Source organism: Rhinatrema bivittatum, chromosome 9 (assembly GCF_901001135.1).
Source record: "Rhinatrema bivittatum chromosome 9, aRhiBiv1.1, whole genome shotgun sequence".
Classification (NCBI taxonomy): domain Eukaryota; kingdom Metazoa; phylum Chordata; class Amphibia; order Gymnophiona; family Rhinatrematidae; genus Rhinatrema; species Rhinatrema bivittatum.
The window spans coordinates 149,730,757-149,753,481 of NC_042623.1; the positions used below are offsets into that span (position 1 = coordinate 149,730,757).

At 44.1% G+C, this 22,725-nt stretch overlaps 1 protein-coding gene across 1 annotated transcript in view; it reads left to right on the forward strand.

Moving 5' to 3' along the window:
• The first annotated feature begins 7,192 nt into the window (after positions 1-7,192).
• MOGAT1 (monoacylglycerol O-acyltransferase 1) overlaps positions 7,193-22,725 on the forward strand; it is a 41,767-nt gene continuing 26,234 nt past the window's right edge. The window contains exons 1-2 of the mRNA XM_029616217.1: positions 7,193-7,380; positions 7,624-7,740. Coding sequence (XP_029472077.1) covers positions 7,647-7,740 — 94 coding nt within the window. The 5' untranslated portion in view covers positions 7,193-7,380; positions 7,624-7,646. The remainder of the gene's footprint in view (positions 7,381-7,623; positions 7,741-22,725) is intronic.

Below are 22,725 nucleotides of genomic sequence, written 5' to 3' on the forward strand. Positions count from 1 at the left end.
TTGCATTATGTTATTTCTAGAAATCATGGCTGATGCAGTCGTAATTCAGTTTATATCACTCTGCTGAACAGATTGCCCTATATCATACGGTGTCATTTGTCAGTGTTAAATTTTTATTTCTATCTGAACAGGATCAGAGATGCCTCATACTTGTGTGAACAAATGCAGATAACTTCTGCTATGCTTGTAGTGAAATGACTTTTGCATCACAAAAGCGGTACTTAAGCACTGAGGTTAAGAAAGCCTACCCACCTGTATTTTGGCTGCAAAACTGGACATCAGAACAAGAGCTGAGTACCACACATATGCTGCAACAATTTGGCAACAAATCTTCGCCATTTGTTGACAGGAAAAGGAAATCCATACTTTTTGCAGTGCCAACAGATCATATCAACAATTGTTACTTCTGCATATTGCCTCCAGTCGGGAAAGGTTTGTCAAAGAAGAAAAAGTGCAGTGTGCAGTGTGCAAACATTTCATCTGCTAAACGCCCAGTACCCAGCAGAGGACGGTCAGTTCCTGATAAATGTAATGAATACAAGAGACAAGCCAAGAACAGCCGAGTAGCCACTGAATGAGGACTAAACTATGTAAATATATATACATAATAGTTTTTAGCCTTTTGTTTCATAGTAAATTTTATTTCTATAATCCTTTTGCTGATTTAATTTTTAAAGTGTTACATAAACAGGACTGGTGAAATATTATGCAGCCATAAATACACGAAAAGACCTACGTTTTCAATTTATGATTAAAACTCGGGGAGGTACCCGTAATTGAGAAGGTTTTCATGGGTAAAGATTCAGATGGACTGAATCAAATCACGGTGAACCTAGAAGATGTGGTAGGCCTGATTGACAAACTGAAGAGTAGTAAATCACCTGGACCGGATGGTATACACCCCAGAGTTCTGAAGAAACTAAAAAATGAAATTTCAGACCTATTAGTAAAAATTTGTAACTTATCATTAAAATCATCCATTGTACCTGAAGACTGGAGGATAGCAAATGTAACCCCAATATTTAAAAAGGGCTCCAGGGGTGATCCAGGAAACTACAGACCGGTTAGCCTCACTTCAGTGCCAGGAAAAATAGTGGAAAGTGTTCTAAACATCAAAATCATAGAACATATAGAAAGACATGGTTTAATGGAACAAAGTCAGCATGGCTTTACCCAAGGCAAGTCTTGCCTCACAAATCTGCTTCACTTTTTTGAAGGAGTTAATAAACATGTGGATAAAGGTGAACCGGTAGATATAGTATACTTGGATTTTCAGAAGGCGTTTGACAAAGTTCCTCATGAGAGGCTTCTAGGAAAGTAAAAAGTCATGGGATAGGTGGTGATGTCCTTTCGTGGATTGCAAACTGGCTAAAAGACAAGAAACAGAGAGTAGGATTAAATGGACAATTTTCTCAGTGGAAGGGAGTGGACAGTGGAGTGCCTCAGGGATCTGTATTGGGACCCTTACTTTTCAATATATTTATAAATGATCTGGAAAGAAATACGACGAGTGAGATAATCAAATTTGCAGATGACACAAAATTGTTCAGAGTAGTTAAAGCACAAGCAGATTGTGATAAATTGCAGGAAGACCTTGTGAGGCTGGAAAAATGGGCATCCAAATGGCAGATGAAATTTAATGTGGATAAGTGCAAGGTAATGCATATAGGGAAAAATAACCCATGCTATAATTACACAATGTTAGGTTCCATATTAGGTGCTACAACCCAAGAAAGAGATCTAGGTGTCATAGTGGATAACACATTGAAATCGTCGGTTCAGTGTGCTGCGGGCAGTCAAAAAAGCAAACAGAATGTTGGGAATTATTAGAAAGGGAATGGTGAATAAAACGGAAAATGTCATAATGCCTCTGTATCGCTCCATGGTGAGACCGCACCTTGAATACTGTGTACAATTCTGGTCGCCGCATCTCAAAAAAGATATAATTGCGATGGAGAAGGTACAGAGAAGGGCTACCAAAATGATAAGGGGAATGGAACAGCTTCCCTACGAGGAAAGACTAAAGAGGTTAGGGCTTTTCAGCTTAGAGAAGAGACGACTGAGGGGGGATATGATAGAGGTGTTTAAAATCATGAGAGGTCTAGAACGGGTAGATGTGAATCGGTTATTTACTCTTTCAGATAGTAGAAAGACTAGGGGGCACTCCATGAAGTTAGCATGGGGCACATTTAAAACTAATTGGAGAAAGTTCTTTTTTACTCAACGCACAATTAAACTCTGGAATTTGTTACCAGGGGATGTGATCAGTGCAGTTAGTATAGCTGTGTTTAAAAAAGGATTGGATAAGTTCTTGGAGGAGAAGTCCATTACCTGCTATTAAGTTCACTTAGAGAATAGCCACTGCCATTAGCAATGGTTACATGGAATAGACTTAGTTTTTGGGTACTTGCCAGGTTCCTATGACCTGGATTGGCCACTGTTGGAAACAGGATGCTGGGCTTGATGGACCCTTGGTCTGACCCAGTATGGCATTTTCTTATGTTCTTATGTTCTTATCTACGCCAGGGCTTCCCAAACCTGTCCTGGGGAGCCTACAGCAAAATTTGCATATTTACTGTGAATATCCTGAAAACCCAACTGGCTATGGGGTCCACAAGACAGTTTTGGGAAGCCCTGATCTATGTACTATCTACGCAGTAGTCAGACTTAAAATGTAAAAACTTAGATATCATGTAAACAGAAGACAATCAGCTGGTTTAATTGTCATATTTGAATTCAGCGTATCAATATCAATAATAAATGGCACATTTTATTACTGGAAAATCATGACCCCCCCACTCCCATCCCCACCCATCCACAACGTCCAATACACTTCCTGGGAGCACAGTAATGTCTTACTGGCTCCCGGCCACTTCCAGCGTTGCTCTGACAGCAACACTGGAAGCGTACATTAATAACACTGCTGTGACAGCGGGATCTGGGGGTGATTGTATCTTATGATCTTCAAGAGGATAAGGCAATGGTAGAAGCCAGAAAGATGCTTGGGTGCATATAAAGACGAATAGTTAGCAGAAAAAAGGAGGTGACATTGCCTCTGTATAAATCCCTGGTAAGACCCTCTTTGGAATACTATGTACAGTTCTGGATATAAACCAAATAGAGTTGGTTCAGAGGACAGATACTAAAATAGTCAGTGGCTTTGTTGTAAAGCATATGGGACAGACAAACAAATAAACATGTATACCTTAGTGAAAGGTGGATAACTTCTGTTACATGGGGATGGTAACTTTTAAGCAGCTGCGCAGGTGTACATATACGCACGTATGTTGGCTCATGCGAATGGACGTGGCCATTTCATAACACACACAAGTATAATCGCATGTTTTATAAAATCATTTGTATGTGCATATATGTACACTCAATTTTATATGGACACACACATGCACGCAAATGCTGCCTCTACCATGTAAGTGAGGAGATTTTGCTAGGCATAGGCGCCGACGCATATACTCGTTTCCCCAGTTCGTTCTCACTTTGCCCCGGTATAGGACTTCCTAAGCCCCCTTGATAGCCTGCCTTCTATCCAATTAGCCCTGACCCTTCAAACCCCACTGACTAGCCCTGATCTTTGTATTTTAAAACTTACTCACCATCCATAGCAGAAGTAAAGTTACGCGATAGGGGACTCCGGCGCACACCTGTGCCCATAAATACTTATACGCATACTTCAGGTTACAGACCTGGAATGCCCATGACCTACCCATCCTACTTTTTCATCGATATGCAGAGCTGAGTTAGCCATGAAATGTGGGTGACGTTACCCGGCGGCACCGAACAGACTCGTCCCTCCTAGCTAGTACACCTTTATTCTTTATTGAGCACGTGTGGGCGTTCTCACATGGGCGTTACCTTGTGAGCCTCCTCAGTCATTTTTTTGTCTGAGCACTGCAGGGACGTGTACTTTCTCCATTTTTTCTCTCTCTGTTTCTCAATTTGTCACTGAGTTTTCTTCAGCTTTTTGCTTAAGAGTTGTCTCACTGCCTCTGCAGCACCCCCAACAGCACTTTTCAGTGCTACATAAAAAAAAATAGCTTTGCCTCCTCAAGATGTTCAGGAAAAGGAAACCTACCATGAGTGGATTCAAACACTGCATTTGTGGCAAAGTAATGTTCCTCACAGACGGGGGTCGAGTTTTGTTGGGTCCTGACCACAACAAGGAAAGCTTGTGGACAGATGCCCCCGTGCCCTCAGCACTTCTGGGTGTGTAAAATCAAGAAGCTGCATAAGTTTCTTCAGAACTGGTCAGTATTCTTCCCGTAGTGCAGCATCATCTGCCTTATTGGGAAAAGAGTTGAGCAGGAGCTCTTTAAAAATTCCCCCTCGGTCCAGGCCAAGGTCTCGGGATGGAATACTACTTACCGTCCTGCATCAAAGAAGAAATGGCATCATTGTATGGGGCTGTCAGAGCAAGCAGCACTGAAAAGGCACAAGCGAGGTGCATCAGTACTGTCAAGGCATGGTGCATCAACGCCAGTGGTGCACGTTGCATGGGCACCAGCGATCCATAGTGTGTCAGTGCATTCAGCGCACCACACATTGAAGCTCTTAGTGCACTGGTGTACTCGACAGTACAACGCACTCAACGCACATGATGCATAAAACATCGGTGCATGCAATGCATGGAACACTGATGCACTCTATGCACGGTGCATCGGTGTCTGTGAGCACAGGGCCTGGACCCCCTTCGATGCATGACTCATCAATGCATAGTGCAATGACACACAGCATCGGTGCCTCCTCGATGCAACTAGCACCAATGCAGTTGACACACTAATCCTCGACACACTCCCGCTTCACACTGATTTTGTCAAGGACATACTCAAAGCATTCCTCTTCAAAATCCTTCAAGCATTTATCGAAACACAAGGCTTTTACTGTGCCACAACCAACGCATTAAGCCCCAGATACAGGGAATCACACTGAACTTTCAATGCAGTTATACACCAGCTCAGCCCCTGCACTCTCCGATCACCGAACCCTTACCCCTTTACGATTATTGGCAGAGGGCCTCTTGTGCAAGAAAGGAACCTATTCCTGTCTCTGAAGAGGATGACCACCACCCACTGCAGGTTAAATGACACATTTTTGTATTTAATGCCAATATGTCTAACTTCAGTACCAGAGAGAAAAACAGTGGAGTGAACAACAAGTATGTTGTGAACGTAGACCCTTGAGCCAGCTAGAGCGAGTGATGGATTCGCTGAAGGAAGACCTGCAGCGGGACTTGTAGCCGGGAGGCGGAACAGGACCAGGAGACCTGACAGGACCTTCACCTATACCACCCCTCGTTCCCTGCAGGTTGAGCCCTTGGGTACCGGGGCCAGCAGGACTTAGGCGGAGATCTCCTGGCGAAGAGGAATCCGGTGGGCGGTCCGAGTCGAGGCAGGCAGAACAGCAGGGAAGACGGAGACGGTCTAGAGGTCATGGCAGGCAGCAGTGGTGCAAGATGAGCAGGAAGACCGGAAGTCAGGGCAGGCAGCAGACTAGTGGAGACAGGAGACAAGCCAAGGATCAGGACGGGAAGCAGACAAGGAATCTCAGAAGACAAGCCGAAGTCAGGAACCAGAGAGTCAAGCCAAAGCAGGAGCAGGAACTGGGTCACGGGAGCAGGAGCGGAGCAGGAACACAAGAGACTGCAACTCGCAGGGACAGTAACTAGCTACTCAGACAGTACGACCTGTTGCCAAGGCAAAGCAAGGAGGTTTGAAGTGGCCTATTTATAGGCCTCTGTAGATGACGTCAGGTTGGGGGCCAGGCTGAAGTTTCCCGCCGCGGCCCCTTTAAATCCCGGGCTTCTGCGCACGCACACCTAAGGGGCAGAGCCCCCAGCAGAGTTCTGCGGTGTCTCCCTCGTGGAGAGAGCGCCACAGGAAGGCCTTCCCATGAGTCGGACCGGCATAGAGGAGCCGGCAGAAGTCCCTGCGTCCGCAGGTAAGAGAGGGGGGGGACCCGGTCGCTGCTATCCACGGCCAGGTTTCCCAACAAAGTAACATTTGATGTAAAGTGTAATGTTAGCAGAATCAGGATTGAGATTTGTGTTGACCAAAAAACATGTATAAATATGGACTAGATTCTGTAGTTATTAATGCGATGTCCTAGAATATATATGTTTATGATCTAGAATATTTATTTGTTATAGTGCTAACCTGGAATGGTTGCCACACAGTATCAAGAATATGAAGGCTGATAATGTAAACTGTTGTGATCTTCTTTTGGAACGACGGTATACAAAATGCATGCATAAATAAATAAATAAATAAATAAATAAAGCGGTCCCTCGACTACAAGCAGATATGATGAAAAATGTCTTTACTCCCTTTGACTAAGGAAACAGAAGGAACTATCTCTCCTCTCCACCACTTCGTCAGCAATTCCATAGAACTGAGTCTTTATTTCATCCATGAGAGTGAACTGATCATCAGGTTCCTCATCATCCCTCTTGTTTGCAGCAGAGTCCACTAGGTCAGAGAAGGTTGACCAGGGCTTAAACCCCCCCCCCCCCCCCCCATCTGTTGCCTTCTTCAATGGGTTCCTGTATTGTGTTCCTTTGCTCCAAGGAGGGTTCCACAGTTATATCTTCTGATCCCCTTCCAGATCCTCCAGCCCATATTATCACCACCTGAAGATCTTATCTTTTCCAAGTTTGTGGAAAAAATGGGAACGACACTTGGCGTAAATGTGCACAAGAATAAAGACCCCCGAATGGAAATCTTTGGTCTCCTTCAGATACTGGACACTCCATCTGAACCTGCAGCTTTCCCAGTCCACAAGACACTGAACCTGCTGCAGATGAGAAGGTGGGAAACCTCTACCTTTTGCCTTCCTATGGCTTGAAAATTAGATCTCAAGTATAGGATTCAAAAATCACCCGGGTTTGGAGTTGTCCAATTACCACATCAGTCCATTGTTGAATCTTCCCTTAAAAAAAAAAAAAAAAAGGATTACAAAAGACACGGATTTATTCGAATTCACCTCCAGGAAGCCCATTAATTTTGGAAAGTATTTCTGAGCTCCACGCTAACTGCTGGCATCTCAAAGTACGTGGGGCAATACCTACAGGACTTCCTTCCACCTTCTCGGGTCTGCCTATGAATTACTTGATGCGCGGGAGCCCGGACCTCCTCTGCCTCAGTCGGCGCTGGCACCAGGCGGATGGGGACAATAAGATGGAACGGAACCCCCGGGCCGCGCCCGATCGCCCCTCCCCCTCGGGCTCGCGGCCGGACGCCCCCCGCGCGCTGACGTCACCCCTCCTCTGCCCCAGCAGAAAGGCAGGACGCGCCCTGCAACTTTCTTCTGTAATGGGAAAGTTGCCTGCAGCTCGCTGATCCCGGCGGCGAGGTTCGCGTGCGGTCCCAGGTGAGCCCCGCAAGCAGCGTTAGGTCGGGAAGGGCTGGGATCGCCGCCCGGAGCTCGGGGCGGGACCGGACTCGGAGGAAGGTGCCCGCCGCGCCTTCTGCACGCTGTGCCTCAGTCATCGCAGCCTCTCTGTCCCTTTCCCACCACGCTGCTGTTACTGGGAGCGAGAAACCGAGAGTTGCGCGTCTCCTGCTGAACCGGTCCTCTCCTAACGCGTCTTCTTGCTTCTTTCTGCGCCCCCAGATTCTGCCTTCTCCGGGAGCAGCATGAAGATCGAGTTTGCCCCGCTCAACATCCCCCTGGCCCGGCGGATCCAGACCGCCGCTGTCTTTCAGTGGGTCTTCTCGTTTCTGCTGCTAGGTACTGGCATCCCTTTCAGAGTTCAGCTATGTTCGTGTGTGAGCACTTGTGGATGTGTTTGCATAGTGTACGTGCCCCTTCTTTTAATCATTTCTGAACCCCGAGTCTGTGCTTTTATTAACCTGTCCACGCTAGCGCTATGAACCCATAATTCTGAACATCCAGAAGTGGGTAGAAAGAAGACAGCAAAACTAACAAACTTGCTCTCAACTAAACTGTAAAGGATAGTTCATTTAAGCCCCAAGCCAGAGACCTTATTGCACAAATTGTGCCTGTCTTCATTTCCTGCAACTGGTAGAGGGGGGAAAACGGACAAATGAAATTGTGCAAGCAGATTTTCTGCTTGCAAGTCAGTTTGCATATGCACAATTGAACGAGCACCTCTTTCCCCTGTCTTTATTTCCTTCTACTCGTAGTGGAATACATTTCTTTTGTCCGTTTTTTCCCCTCTATGAGTTGCAGAAAATGATGACTCTGGGGGAAAAGAGGTGCTCTTTGAATTGTGCATATGCAAACTGACTTGAAAGTTTTTGTATTTGCTTTTCCTCTTCCTGATCTTTACAATCAGACCATCAGATAAATACAGTTTGCAGAATTTTTTTTTTTACTGCCAAACAGATACAAAAGCAGTTTGCAAGTAATTGTCTTGCAAAAGTGTTTTTCCTTTTTGTTTAGTTTTGCATGTTTTTGTTTAGTTTTTTTTTGTTAGGAGCAGTTTGTTATTATTTTAAAGTAGAAATTATCTCTTTATTTTGAAACTTCTTCATATGACAGTATGGGCATCCTGTACCACCGAGTAACCTGCACCCTCCTGTCACATTGAAGACACTCATACAATAAAACAACAAACTGTTTGAATCAACTGGTCGCCTTATATACATGTACCCAAGCATAGCAATATTAACACTTAACTCATTGCCCTGTGAGCATCTGCCATGCCCCCAGCAAGATGCCCACCCCAGGCTACCCAGCTTGCAGGCATCCAGCAGAATCACCATTGCTACTGTGTGAGGTGCCCATACAAATGTGGCTATCCCAGCCACACCTTCTGCCTAAGTGAGGAATGATCAGCCCCCACCGGTTAATCCGTCAAAAGAACCAATTATAAGTCCGCTTGGGTAACATCGCCCAAACATAAATCCAGCTGTGCCAAACATAAAAAAACTACAGAAGAACACAAGGCAGCACGGGGAGGGTGGAAGGGAGCCTGCAAGACAAGGGAGAGGGGAGAAAAGTGCAGGACCGCGGACCCACGCTCTTATATCCCCAATCCCATCTGCCAGAATACGAAGCCCAGAATTCCCAGTGCAGCCAATCAAAGGACGGCAAAAGCTTGCATGCTTTGAATGCGCCACGGGGAAATCAGGACTACCCCCATGTGAGTCTCTCCCCTCCCCTTGATCCAGAATCCCCTGGTGATGTGTGTGGTGGGAGGATGCATTGTCATAGAAAAACCCGGATCTGTCCAGGCCTGCCTGGTCAGAAAACTTGCAGTCTTGGATTTTTTTTTGGGAGGGGGTTGGAAATGCAAAGCAAATACCTCGACGTTTTAAAAAGCCTCTGATTCTGAAAATCTTCTTTCTTGGCACTTTCTCCCTCTGCTGGTATTTATTTCTATATTTCTTGACAACTGGATATTAACTGTGGTAACAGTTATATTAGATAATAAACCACGTTATCAAAAAATGCCAAAAAATTATTTTATTTATATATAACAACCACCCTCATTTGGGAGCAAAATGTTTACACTGTATCGTGTTTCATTTTATTCACTTAAATGAGTATGGGATTTGTAACCCATTATAAAGTGAATTGCTCACCACCAGTAACTTGTAATCAACGGGTTGTCGAGTTAAGAGTTCTTTTTTTTGAACAAGAAAATGAACCGTGGCAATGCTGTTTTTTTTCTTTCAATTTTTTCAACAAATGTTCACTCAATATACTTCACTGTAAAGTGTATCCACAGAAACAGAAATGAGAAACCACTTATCGTTATGTTGAGTCACAGCGGCACTAAAACTCCTGTGCCCTATCTGGAACGCCCGACTGTGTACAGCAGCTTTGAACTTACAACTGCTTGATCAACAACGCCCGACACAACGTGTGTTTCGTTGAAGGAACTTCATCAGGGGCTCAGGCTTCAATTGTTAATGTTTCTCTGCGGGTGGAACTCCTTTCAGCGTCTTGGTGTATTTCAAGAATGGAGCCCTACAGCAAATGTATCCCTTGCATATTTACTGTGAATATCCTGAAATCCCAACTGGCCATGGGGTCCACAATACAGTTTTGGGAAGCCCTGATCTATGTACTATCTACGTAATAGTCAGACTTAGGGCCTCATTTTCCAATATCGCATTGGTAACGCATTAGGGGGCGTTTCCAATGCAAATGAGGCTTCTTTCATGCAGCGGGGAAACATCGCGTGCGGTGATGTTTTCCCGGTGCACGAGAAAACACCCGAAGAATCACCGCAGCACACGATATGTGAGAGAGAGAGAGAGAGAGAGAGAGAGAGAGAGAGAGAGAGAGAGAGAGAGAGAGAGAGAGAGAGAGAGAGAGAACCTTACTATAGTGCCTATGCCCTAGACAGGTATTTGTATCCCTATGGGAGGGCCACCTACTAACTCGGGGTGGGGATTAGGTATGAGCGTCGGGGGTTGGGGGCCACTTTCGCATTCCACATGAGACGTATGGAAAGAACAGTGGTCCCTAGTGAAGATTTGCTGGCCGTCGGAGTGAGGACGCTCACTCCAAGAAGAGGTTTGGGCAATGAAACATGGTGGTGAGCAATTCACTTTATAATGGGTTACAAATCCCATACTCATTTAAGTGAGTAAAATGAAACACGATACAGTGTAAACATTTTGCTCCCGAATGAGGGTGGTTGTTATATATAAAATAATTTTTTGGCAATTTTTGGTAACACTGTATTTATTTCTAGGCATTGGTTTTTATTCTCAAAAATGATCCTATTTCTTTTGGGTTTAGAGCAGCATTTTAGTAACTCCACTGGTCCTGAAGATAGCCATAGTTGCAGATTGTAATACTTTCTAGTGGCCCAGCATTCCTCTCTCCCTGGAACAAATAAACAAGAATTATTTACAGATGATGTATATGAGCCTTCTCTAGACCAGTGTTTCTCAAGTTGGCCGTGGAAGACCCCTAGCCAGTCTGGGTTTTTTTTTTTCAGGACAGCCACAATGAATAATATGCCTGAGAGAGTTACATGCAAGTCTATCTCCTCCAAATTCACTGACACTCTTTAACAGCAGGTTCATCCACAACAAACTAGAATTACTACATGACCTACTTGCAAACCAACCAGCAGACACGTGCCTAACAGAGACCTGAGCACAGTGTGGATTCCCCTTAGTTTCTCCAAATCTGCTCCCAAGCCTACACCGATGCACAAGCACCGTGCAAAAACAAATAAGGTGGAGAAGCAGCAATACTCTTCAGAGAAACCCTGAGCTTAACACGTACCCTCACTAGGACCTAGAGTGTACATTTAGGGGCAGATTTTATAAATCTGCGCACACGCGTACTTTTGTTTGCGGGATTTCAATAGATACGCGTGTAGCCATTAAAATCCTGGGTCGGCGTGCGCAAGGCTGCCCAAAATCGGCAGCCTGCGCGCGCCAAGCCGCACAGCCTGCCTCCGTTCCCTCCGAGGCCGCTCTGAAATCGGAGCGGCCTCAGAGGGAACTTTCCTTCACCCACCTTCCCCTACCTAACCCCCCCCCCCCCCGGCCCTATCTAACCCCCCCTACCTCTATCACGAAAGTTACGCCTGCTCGAAGCAGGCGTAACTTTACGTGCGCCGGGCCGGGGGCCATGTTCCGGTCCGGGGGCTGGTGCCGGATGATGTGCTGAACGCGTCACGCCCCCAATGACGCGCGGATCGTGACACGCCCCCCCAGGAAAGCACCGGGACTTACGCTCGTCCCGGGGTTTTGCGCGCGCCGGAAGCCTATGCAACATAGGCTCGGCACGCGCAGGGGGTGTTTGGGCCAGGTTTTCGGGGGATACGCGCGTATCCCTTTGAAAATCTGGCCCTTAGTGATTGTAAAACTTTTGAATTTATTAATAAAAATTTTATAAAAAGGAAAAAAAAGAATGAATTGAAACCATCCCATTGGGTCTTAATATATTAATCCCCAGTGGACAAAGATGAAACTCTTCAGGACCATCTAGCAGTCATGGCCGCGAAAATACTATAGCATACTAGAGCTTTCATCATGGTTGACTTCAAGAACCCCGAGCATGACAAAAATGACCTCAACTTATGACTTCCTTGCCTTGCTAGAAGCCCTAGGCTTTGCACGACTGATTGACAAACCAGCCAACTCCAAAGGCTACACCCTCGACCTGGTAATTGCACCACACAGACTACCACAAGAGATGCAAATTGGCAACATTCAAACCACTCCACTATCTCCACTATCCTGGTCAGACCACCTTCTAATACACTTTTAAGATGCATATTACTGCAACAAGCTAGCTGAATTCTTCACTGACAAAATGTACTACATCAGAACAGAGCTAAATATTGTCAATAACAAAAGCTCTCCTTGGGCACAGCAAGCTGCATCCTCCCACACTCTCTTCTTTTCAGTCGCTGCACAAAACAGAAGTCGATTCCCTTCTCTCGGATCTCAAACCTACATCCTTCCAGGGAGATCCTTGCCTCAATTGGCTGATCGAACAATCTAGATCTGGCCTGCTTAGTTATCTTTGACTCATCATCAATACTTCACTATCACCTACCAGAGTGCTTAAAAAAGACGTCGTGAAACCTTTGCTAAAAAAAAATCTAACCTGGATCCAATCAAATCAAATAATTACCACCCAGTCCCAAACCTTCCTTTCCTAAGTAAGAGCACTGAGAAGGGCACCTTACTACAGTTATCTGATTTTCTACTAATTGTGCAGTCCTTAGACCCATTCCAGTCCCCACCACAGCACAGAAACTGCACCAGTTAATCTCGTTCATGACTTAATATTACCTGGATTATGGCCAAATTGATTTTCTAGTTCTCATGGATCTTTCTGCAGCTTTTGACACCGTAGTCCAGGGGTGGCCAACTCCAATCTCGAGAACCATAAACGGGCCAGGTTTTCAGGATATCTGCAATGAATAGGCTTGAGATAGAATGGTTATAGGCATATTCCCCGCAAAGTGACTCTGGAAACAACTCTTCCCCTCAACCGCCAAGTTCAGAGCCTGGATTTTGTACTAGACTCCCAGCTCCCCAGCAAAGCCAAAATACAGTCAGTAGCAAAATCGGCCTTCTTCCAACTGTGCCAACTATGCTGCCTTCATGCCTTCTTCGATAGCTCTGCCTTTACAACCCTTACCCAGGCCTGTGTAATCTCCCACCTAGACTACTGTAAGTCCCTCTGTATCAAGCTACCAAAAAAGCTAAAGAGATGACTGAAACTCATTCAGCACTCTGCAGCATGAACTCTGTTGAACATGAATAGGTTTGAAAGAATCATCCCAGTTCTAAGAATCCTATGCTGGCTTCTAACACACTACTGCCTTATGTTCAAAACCGAAATCCTGGCTTTCAAAAGCCTTCAAGGTTTGGGTACCAGCTTACCTCAGCGACTGACTCACCCCCATACATTCTCTCCTACCCCCCCCCCCCCGCCCTCGCTACCTCCAGCCTGCCTAGCATTACCAGCCCCAAGGAAATATTAGGGATGTAAATCGTTTTTCTAACGAATTGAAATATCGTACGATATTTCTAAATTCGTTAGAAATCGGTTAAAAGAAAGAAACGATCAATTTTACCCCAGATTTTTTTGTAAAAATAGTTTTTCGGGTTAGCGCGCGCTAACAAAAAACCGTTTGTTTGTTACTTTTTGTTATTTTTTTCTATTTTTGTTAGTGCGCACTAACATGAGTTAGCGCGCGCTAACCTGAAAAACGATTTTTCACTGGAAAAAAAGAACCAGGGAAACGTGGGAAAACGGCTTTTTCCCACGGCCAGACGATCCCAAAAGCAGGAACGATCGGGCACCCGATTCACATCCATAGGAAATATAGCTCTCCTGAACTAGATAGAGAACTTGTGCAGGATCGAATCATACAGGGCTGGGGAAGAACTAGATAGACTAGGTGGCTGCCTAGAGTGCCACAGGTTTCAGGGTAGTGGCAGCAGCCACTGACTCTTTCTTCCATCAGCTCTGATTCTGATCTAGAGTACTATGTCATGCATCTTTCATGCCAGATCCCATGATGCTTCAACGCACACATGCAGCTCCATCAAATGTTTTCGGGCAGCAGAGGAAAATGCAGGACCATAGTGATTATACCTTCTACTTCCTACCCATGCGGGCCGAAGAAGAAGTGGTGTCCTATGGTCCTGTGTGGGTGGGAAGGAGGAGGCCCAGACATCATGGCCAGAAGAAGCAGGAGGTAGGAACAAAGGCTCTGTGGGGCAGAAAGAATGGCTCAGGCTTCAGGCGGTGCGGCTAAAGAAAGGAGGAGCCTGCTGCCCAAAGCATTAGAAGCAGTGTTGGCTGGTTCCCACTGGTGAAGAGAAGAGCAGCATTGGCAGGTATTCAGGCCAAAGGAGAAGCAGCAGTTTTGGCTGGGCCTGCATGGCTGAAAAGGAGGAGCAGTGTCTGCCCCACAAACAGCAGAGGAGGGAAGAGAGGTGTCCAGATTCTGCACAGGCCCAATGAGAAGGCTGCTGCCGAGAGACAAAGCATGTAATTGTGAGAGAGACAGAGAGAGAGTGTGTGGGTGTGTGAGAGAGAGCAAGCATGTATTTGTATGTGTGAGAGCTTGTGGGAGAAAGTGAGCATATATGTGTGTGAGCATTTCATTTCATTTATTATAACTATAAACCTCTTCTAAAACATGTTCCCCAAGTGGCAATACAAAGAGCATTAAAATAATCAAATTTCATACCACACAAAATAAAATAATTCAAACTAACAATACATAATAAAAAATTAAATCAACAAAGAAAAATACAAGGTCAGCAGTGTTACATTATCACCAAAGCACAATCATCCACTCTGCAAAAGTAGCTTAAATATTATCAAATGCCTTATTGAAAACCCAAGTCTTAAGTGCTTTCCTGAACTTTAAATAATCAGAAATAGAACAAATGTCAAGTGGTAAGGAGGAGTTCCTTAGAAAAGGTGCTTGATAACTGAATGTGGTTTAACATGATTCTTTTTATTAGTATGGTTTTACTATTATGATTGATGTTTTATATTTCTTGATTATTTTGTTTTTTGAGGATTGGTGGTAATTTAGTTTTTCCATTGGTGCACAGCACACAGAGTCTTATCTTTCTGTGGCTTCCAGCTCTGTTTTTGTCAGCACGTGTCTGCTTATGCTTTATAGTCTCTTTGTTCTGGTCCCTTTATTCTGTAGTTGGTGAGAGCCTGGTGTGTGTGTGTCAAAACAGAAGGTACCTAGGGCTCCTAATCCCCTTGCAGTGACCCTGGGAAGTTCAAATCCTTGACCTTGACCCTCTCAACCAGAGTCGAGGTTACCAGGACTTGAATGATTTACAGTTCACCTAGGCATTCAGATTATAGTCACCACCACAGCAAACCCTACAAATGTATTCTATGCTTTTTCATATGCAGTAGATATACTTATTCCCCAAATGTATCTATAAATGTTATAAATTAATCTGATTTGAATACCCAGCACCTTTGTTATCTGTATACAGTTATAACATGCTTTGAGCTCTTCTACTGGAAAAGCGTGATATAAATAAATGATTAGGATGATATCTGGAAAACAGAATTTATTCAATTGCTTGTCTTACCACAAAAACATGAAAAATATATCAATGTGGTTTATATAAAATAATAAATTAAGCAGCAAACTATAAAAGGTTATTTGGGGGTGCTCCAGGGCTAGCTTGAGAAACCTCACTCTAAACTACACAAGTCCCTTCTTCAGATGTGATGCTTTCGTATGAGGGGGGTCCCCAGATGTGGTCCTCAATGACTGCAATTTTCAGATTTTTCACAATGAATATGCATGAGATCTATTTGAATGCACTGCCTCCATAATATGCAAATAGATCTCTGCATATTTAATGTGGAAATCTGGAAAACCCAACTGAGTTGCAGCTCTCAAGAACAGAATTTGGGGGATCCTTGCTTTTACCTGTTTGTAGAATAAGAGGTGTGCACCTTTTATTATGACTACAACATCCCCTGATTTTTAAAGGCTCCTCCTCTTCTGAGATTACTGAATTGGTTATGCAATGTTTTTAGATCAGAAGCTTATACACTATGTAAGTGATATAACCTTTGTTTATAAATAGTGGGTTGAACTTTTAGTGATAACAGGAATTTCTTTTGCTCATAGTAATGATGGAAGAAAAAGACCAAATAGTGCAACAAGTCTGCCCAGCAAATTTCTAATGGTTATAACTGCTGCTCCATGCAGGTTATCCCCAAGCCTTATGTTAAGGGTAGTAATATTAAGAATCAAAACTAAGCAACTCTCAAACCCATACAAAATTACTGGTAGCAGCTGTCTTGGTAATTCAGACAATGCTGCTGCTTGTACGTGCTTTGCTTTTAGACTTGGCCATAGAAGCAGTCCTATGCTTTTCCCCAAATGGATCGTAAAAGTCTGGGTCCAGCGTTGGCTGTCATCTGGATCCAATTCTCCTTTTTTCTTCCCTGCTGAATTGGAGAGCGATATTGCAGTTACGTTAAACTAATTGTAAGATAATTGGTTAAGGGTAGTAATTCCCATGCCTTCTGGTAGGGGTAGTGGCTGCCGTCCGTATTGGTAACCTCCCATGCGCCCTTTTCTTAGTTTCTAACTCTAGCCTTTAGGCATCCACAGTGTTTATCCTATGACTTTTTGAATTTTACTGTTTTTGTCTTCACCACCTCTTCCGGAAGGGCATTCCAGGCATCCACCACCCTCTCCATGAAGAAATATTTCCTGACATTGATTCTGAGTCGACCTCCATGAAGTTTCATTTTGTGACCCTTAGTTCTACTGTTTGCTTTCCAATGGAAAAGGTTCGAGGAACATGCATCATTAAAACCTTTCATCCTCTCTTCTAGGGCGTCCATATTCAGATTTTTCAGTCTGTCCTCAAAAGCCTTCTGATACAGACCCCTCACCATTTTGGTCTCCCTTCTCTGGACTGCCTCCATCCGGCCTCCATCCTTTTGGAGATACGGTCTCCAGAAATGAACACAGTTTTTTAGATTTAGATTTTTTTGATGTACACTTCAAAGTGTACACCAAAGCGGGTTACGTTCAGGTACTATAAGTATTTCCCTATTCCCACAGGGTTTACAATCTAATTTTGTACCTGAGGCACCGGAGGGTAAAGTGACTTTAGCAAGTAAACAAGGAGTGAGAATGGGATTTGAACCCTGGATCGTAGCCCACAGCTCTAACCATTAGGCTACTCCTCCACTCCAGTACTCCAGGTGAGGCCTGAAAGGACCTGTCCAAGCTAAGGTTGCCAGCTGGCTCCAGATTTTCAGGACAGGTTGATCCAGTCCTGGTTTTACTCCTCTGCATGCAGGTACTTAGTCTTGCTTTTCTTAGGTAATGCAGTAGGGAAAACAGAATAAGTCCCAGCATGCAGTGGGGTAAAACCGGGAATAGATTAACCTGTCCTGAAAATTTGGAGCCAGTTGGCAACCCATGAACAAGGGCATTATCACCTCCTTTTTCTTAAGGGTAATTCCTCTCTCTATGCAGGCCAGCATTTTTCTGGATTAGCTATCACTTTGTCACATTGCTTTATGCCTTCAGCTTGCCAGACACTATCACTCCAAGTCTGTGCACATTAATCTTTCACCGCCCCTCACATACAGCTCTTTCAGATTGCCGCACCCCAGATACATGACTCTGCACTTCTTGGCATTGCATCACAGCTGACAAGGCTTCAACCACTTTTCAAGCTTTTTAAATCACTTTTAATTCTCTTTATTCCAGGCTTGTCCTCTCTGTTGCAGATCTTAGTATCATTCACAAACAGACAAACCTTACCTTCTATCTCTTCAGCAATATCGCTCACAAAGATACTGAAAAGAATCAGTCCCAAAACCGATCCCTGAAGCACTCTACTCAATACAGTTTTCTCTTCAGAGTGAGGTCCATTTACCATTACACGCTGTCTCCTGTCAGCCAACCAGTTTGTTGTCTACTCCACTGCCTTTGGCGCTGAGTCCCAAGCTTCTCATTTTATTCACGAGTTTCCTATGCAGGACTGTATCAAAAGCTTTGCTAAAATCCAAGTAAATCAGATCGAGCGCTCTTCCTTGATCCAATTCTCTAGTCGTTCAATGAAAAAATTCAATCAGATTTGTCTGACATGGTGAATCCCTGCTGCCACAGGTCCAGCAATCCTCCTGATTGTTGATAATTCACTATCCTTTCTTCAGCAGAGTCTCCATTAATTTTCCCTCCACCGAGATGAGGCTAACCGGCCTGTAGTTTCCAGCTTCTTCTCTGCTACCACTCCTGTGAAACAGGACCACTACATCTCTTCTCCAGTCACACGGCACCACTCCCGTTTCCAGGGATCTATTGAACAGATGTTTAGCAGACCTGCCAGCACATCTTTGAGCTCCCTCAGGGTCTTGGGGTGTACCTCATCCAGCCCCATGGCCTTGTTCACGTTCAGTTTTCCTAGCTCTTCCCATATATTCTCTTCTGTAAACGGAATTTTGTCTACTCCACCCCCATCTATGATCTTCTTAACTAGCAACGGTCCTCCTCCAGGGTCTTCTTTAATGAATACCGAACTGAAGTATTTGTTTCACCAGGTATTCTTCCTTGTGTTCCTCTTTTTGGGATCCTTTATGCTTCTTGAACACTATTCTTTTGGCCTTTATTTTATCAGGCACCTTTTTCAGAACCAGTTTGGTTTCGTTTTCCTCTTACATTTTACTTTTCTAACATATAGATTTGTTGCCTTTGTAGTAGCTCCTTTTAATTTGGCCCACTGTTTTTCTACCATACCCATTTTCTCCATTCTTCCTCCAGTAACACTCCCATTTTGACAAAGTCCTTAGTTTTGAAATTTAAAACTTGGGTCTTCATGTGAGTTTTCTGTATCTTATTTGCGATATCAAAGTATAACATTTGATGATCACTGATGCTCAAGTGGGCACCTACATGTACATTAGAAACATTATCCCCTGTTAGTGAGCACAAAGTTGAGTATCACACCTTCCCTCATGAGTTCCATGACCATTCCTTTGAGTAGATGTTGCGATCGTTGCTGCCCGACGTCTTCACTCTGCCCTCTTTACCTCTGTGGCGACTCCCTCCAGGTCTGACTGGCTGCCGCGGCGTCTCCCTGCCGTCTCTCTCCGGCATCCCTGGGCACGCTCGACGCTGCAGCCTGAAGCTTAGGGCGCGCGCTCCGAGTGAAGTACCAGCAAGGGCGCGAACCTCAGGGGCGTCCCCCTGAGAAGACGTCATCCGCTTCCGATATTTAAAGGTCTCTAATATCGCTACTAGTTGAGTTAGCAAGGGCTAAGGTTCAGATTGGGTTCCCTGCCTAAGCTATTCCGCCTCCTCAGACTTACCAGAGGTACCCACTCCTCGGGGGCCTTGCTCTCTCTCTTTACCTTTCAGGTTACAGATAGGAATCGGTACTCGCTCCTCGAGGGCCCTCGTTCCTGACTATCTGCTGACTCGAAGTCATCATTATCTACATCATTGTGAGTTACCATCGCTCTCTCAGAGCTTTCCCTGGAACCAGGTACTCGCTGCTCGAAGGCTTATCCTTTCCAGCTCCTGAGCTCCCTGAGACCAAATTGTGAGTGTTGTCATCTACTTCTGTTCATGAACTCTGCATACCCTTCCTACTCACTGTCTACAGTTTCTCAACAGCTCAGCCATCCAGGGATCGCTGTTACAGTATCTGAGGGACTTCAGCCCTACCGGGCACTTCAGCTCACTACTGCCACTGCTGGTGGTTTCAAGACCTGTTTAATAAAAGAACTAGTGTGTGTCTGCCTCCATACTCTAAGCCTAGCCGGTGGTCCCTCTCGGGATCTTCCCCCGGGGGCGTGGTCATCTGCCACGGCCCAAGGATCCACTTACTACTATCTCCGGCAGTCTATAACAACAGATTGCTAAGTCTGCCTACGGACTACATCAGATTGACACTCCTATCTGATTGCTCCTCCCACCAGCATAGCGGATCTTGACAGTAGATCCCCTTGAAGGATATCCACTATCTCTCTTCTTGTAGATTCTGTAGAGTGGATACTCTAATCTATATTCAGCAGATTAAAATCTCCAATGAGCAACACTTCTCCCTTCTTTCTTACCTTTTGGATGTCTTTGACCAGATCTTTGTCCAGCTCTTCTGACTGAATCAGAGGCCTGTAGACTACACTGATGTAAATGGAAGCACCATCTTCTCTTTTTTAGGCAGCCCATAATACTTCTTTCTTATCCCATTTTCCTTGCATTTCAGTTGTTTGGATATTGTTTTTGACATACAGAGCTACTCTTTCCCCCTTTTTCGTCCTCTGTCCTTCCTTAAGTTATAGCCCGGGCTGTATCCTAGTCACGAGACCCAGTGAACTGTGTTTCCTTAACAGTAACAATGTCCAACTTTGCCTCCATCATTAAGGCCTGCAGGTCTGGGATTTTATTGATCAGACTATGAGCATTTGTGGTCATAGCTTTCCAACTTTTCTTTCTTGCCCCTAGATTCATCAAAATGTGTTAAGAGTTTAGGGACATTTTAGAATTACGGCACCTCACGAAAACGGTAAATGCCCCACGATAACACCTATTTTCACATCTTGCACAGAAAGAGAGACTATCTACAAGGCCTTCATAGTAGTAAAGCATTTATATCTCTAATAGGAGGGCAATCTAATAGGTCAAGGTGAGGTGTTGGTGGTGGTTTAGGGTTTAGGGGCCAGTTTCACATGTAGAGTGAGACATACGAACAGCACAGTACACCTCTGTGAAGATTTGACGTCATTTGGAGTCAGGAAAGTCTCACAGTACTATGTTCTCTCACCCTAGCTTGATGGACTCTATAACAGGGTACCATCAAGCTAGGGTGAGATAACATAGTACAAAATTTCATCTTTGTGAGACTTTCCTCACTCCAAATGATATCAAATCTTCACCAAAGTGTACTGTGCTGTTCGTATATCTCACTCTACATGAGAAACTGGCCCTTAAACCAACACCTCACCTCACCTATTAGATGACCCTCATATAGAGATATAAATAGTTTCACACTTGAGAAAAGTGATAAATGCTAAAAGTCAAATGATCCAGCTGCTCAAACGACAGCGCATTACCATACCTATGCCCTCTGTCCTAGATCTCAAAGAGAGCATGCTATAACATTGTAGCCAGTGAGCTAAAAATAGAAAGCAACTTAACACTCTGGGAGCCTTTTCCAAGGCTGTATTTAAGATTTAGGCACCCATAGGCAGAGTGCCATGATGGCACCCATTTTGAAGCTGTGCCAGTACACTGCTCCTAAGCAAGTGAAAGCAGGCTTTTCTCTTTGTTCTGGATATTTAGTGCCCTAGACAATTGCCAGTGTTGCCTATGTCTAAAGCTGGGCATGGCCTTTTAAGTTTCCTGTTCTTTCTCAGCTGAGATGAATGCATATATACAAGGAGAGTTTAAAAGTAATTTTCATAACTAGAAATACAAAGCAGAAAATGAATTTGGAGTAGTGCAGGGGTATGCAACTCTGATCCTCAAGAGCTATAAACAGGTCTGTTCTTTATGGATATTCACAATGAATGTGTATGGAACAGATTTGTGTGCACTGTCTCTTGTATGCAAATATATTGTCCTGCTTATTCATTAAGGCTAATCTGAAAATCAAGTCTGTCTTATGCTCTTGAGGATTGGAATTAAACACCTCTGCTCTAGAGTTTGACAGCTAAGATTTAATGCTAAAAAATACAAGATCATGTATTTAGGTTGCAAAATCCTAAGAGAGCAGTACAGTATGGGGGAAAGGTTCTGATGTGCACAAAATAGGAGGATATCTGATGATTTTTTAGCCAAGTTATGTTTTCTGGATTACTTGATGAATTATTGTATTGTAATCTGATCATATTTTATTGATATACTTATTGTATTTTATTATATTTGTATTGATTGATTTATTATGATTGATTTATTTGTTGTAATAGGTATAAACCGCTTTGAGTATTCTTTTGTTCATGAAACGCAGTATATAAGTGTAAAATAATATAACAGGTTGATAAAGCAGCTGCAAAAGCCAGAAAGATACTGTGGTGCATAGGGAGAAGCATAACCAGCAGGAAAATGAGGTAATGCCTTTGTATAAATCTCTGGTGAGACGTTCTCTAGAATACCGTGTATATCCTGGAGACCACATCTTCAGAAGTATGTGAACCCAATGGGGCTGGCCTAAAGGCAGCTACTTAAATGATCAACAGTTTACACTATAAAGCAATTAGGACAGATTTAAAGATCTAAGCAGGCATGTCCTAGAGAAAAGGAGGGACAGAAGAGATATGATGGAGACATTCAAATAACTCAGAAATAAATGCACAAGAGACAACCTTCTTTCAACTGAAAGATAGCTCTAGAGTGAAGGATCATGAGCTGAGTGAAAGGGGGAAGACTCAGCAGTAATTTAGGGAAATATGTCTCCACAAAAGGATGGTGGACACGTGGAACAGCCTCTCAAGAGAGGTGAAGACAAAAACTATCATAATTCAAGAAAACGTGGGACAAGCACAGTGAATCTCTGAAGGCAAGGAAGAGATAATAAAACTGAGAAGGAAGTGTGGATGGGCAAAACTAGATGAGCCTTACGGTCTTTATTTGCTTTCATAGTTTATGATTACATCTACTTCTTGCACAAGTTTCTGCTTGTGCAGTTTCTTTTTTGCCTGTTTTAACCCCCTTTTAGAAGTTGCAGGAAATGAGGACATTTGGGAAAGAATGAGCTCTTTCAAAACTGTGTGTGAAACTGACATGCAAGTGCTTAT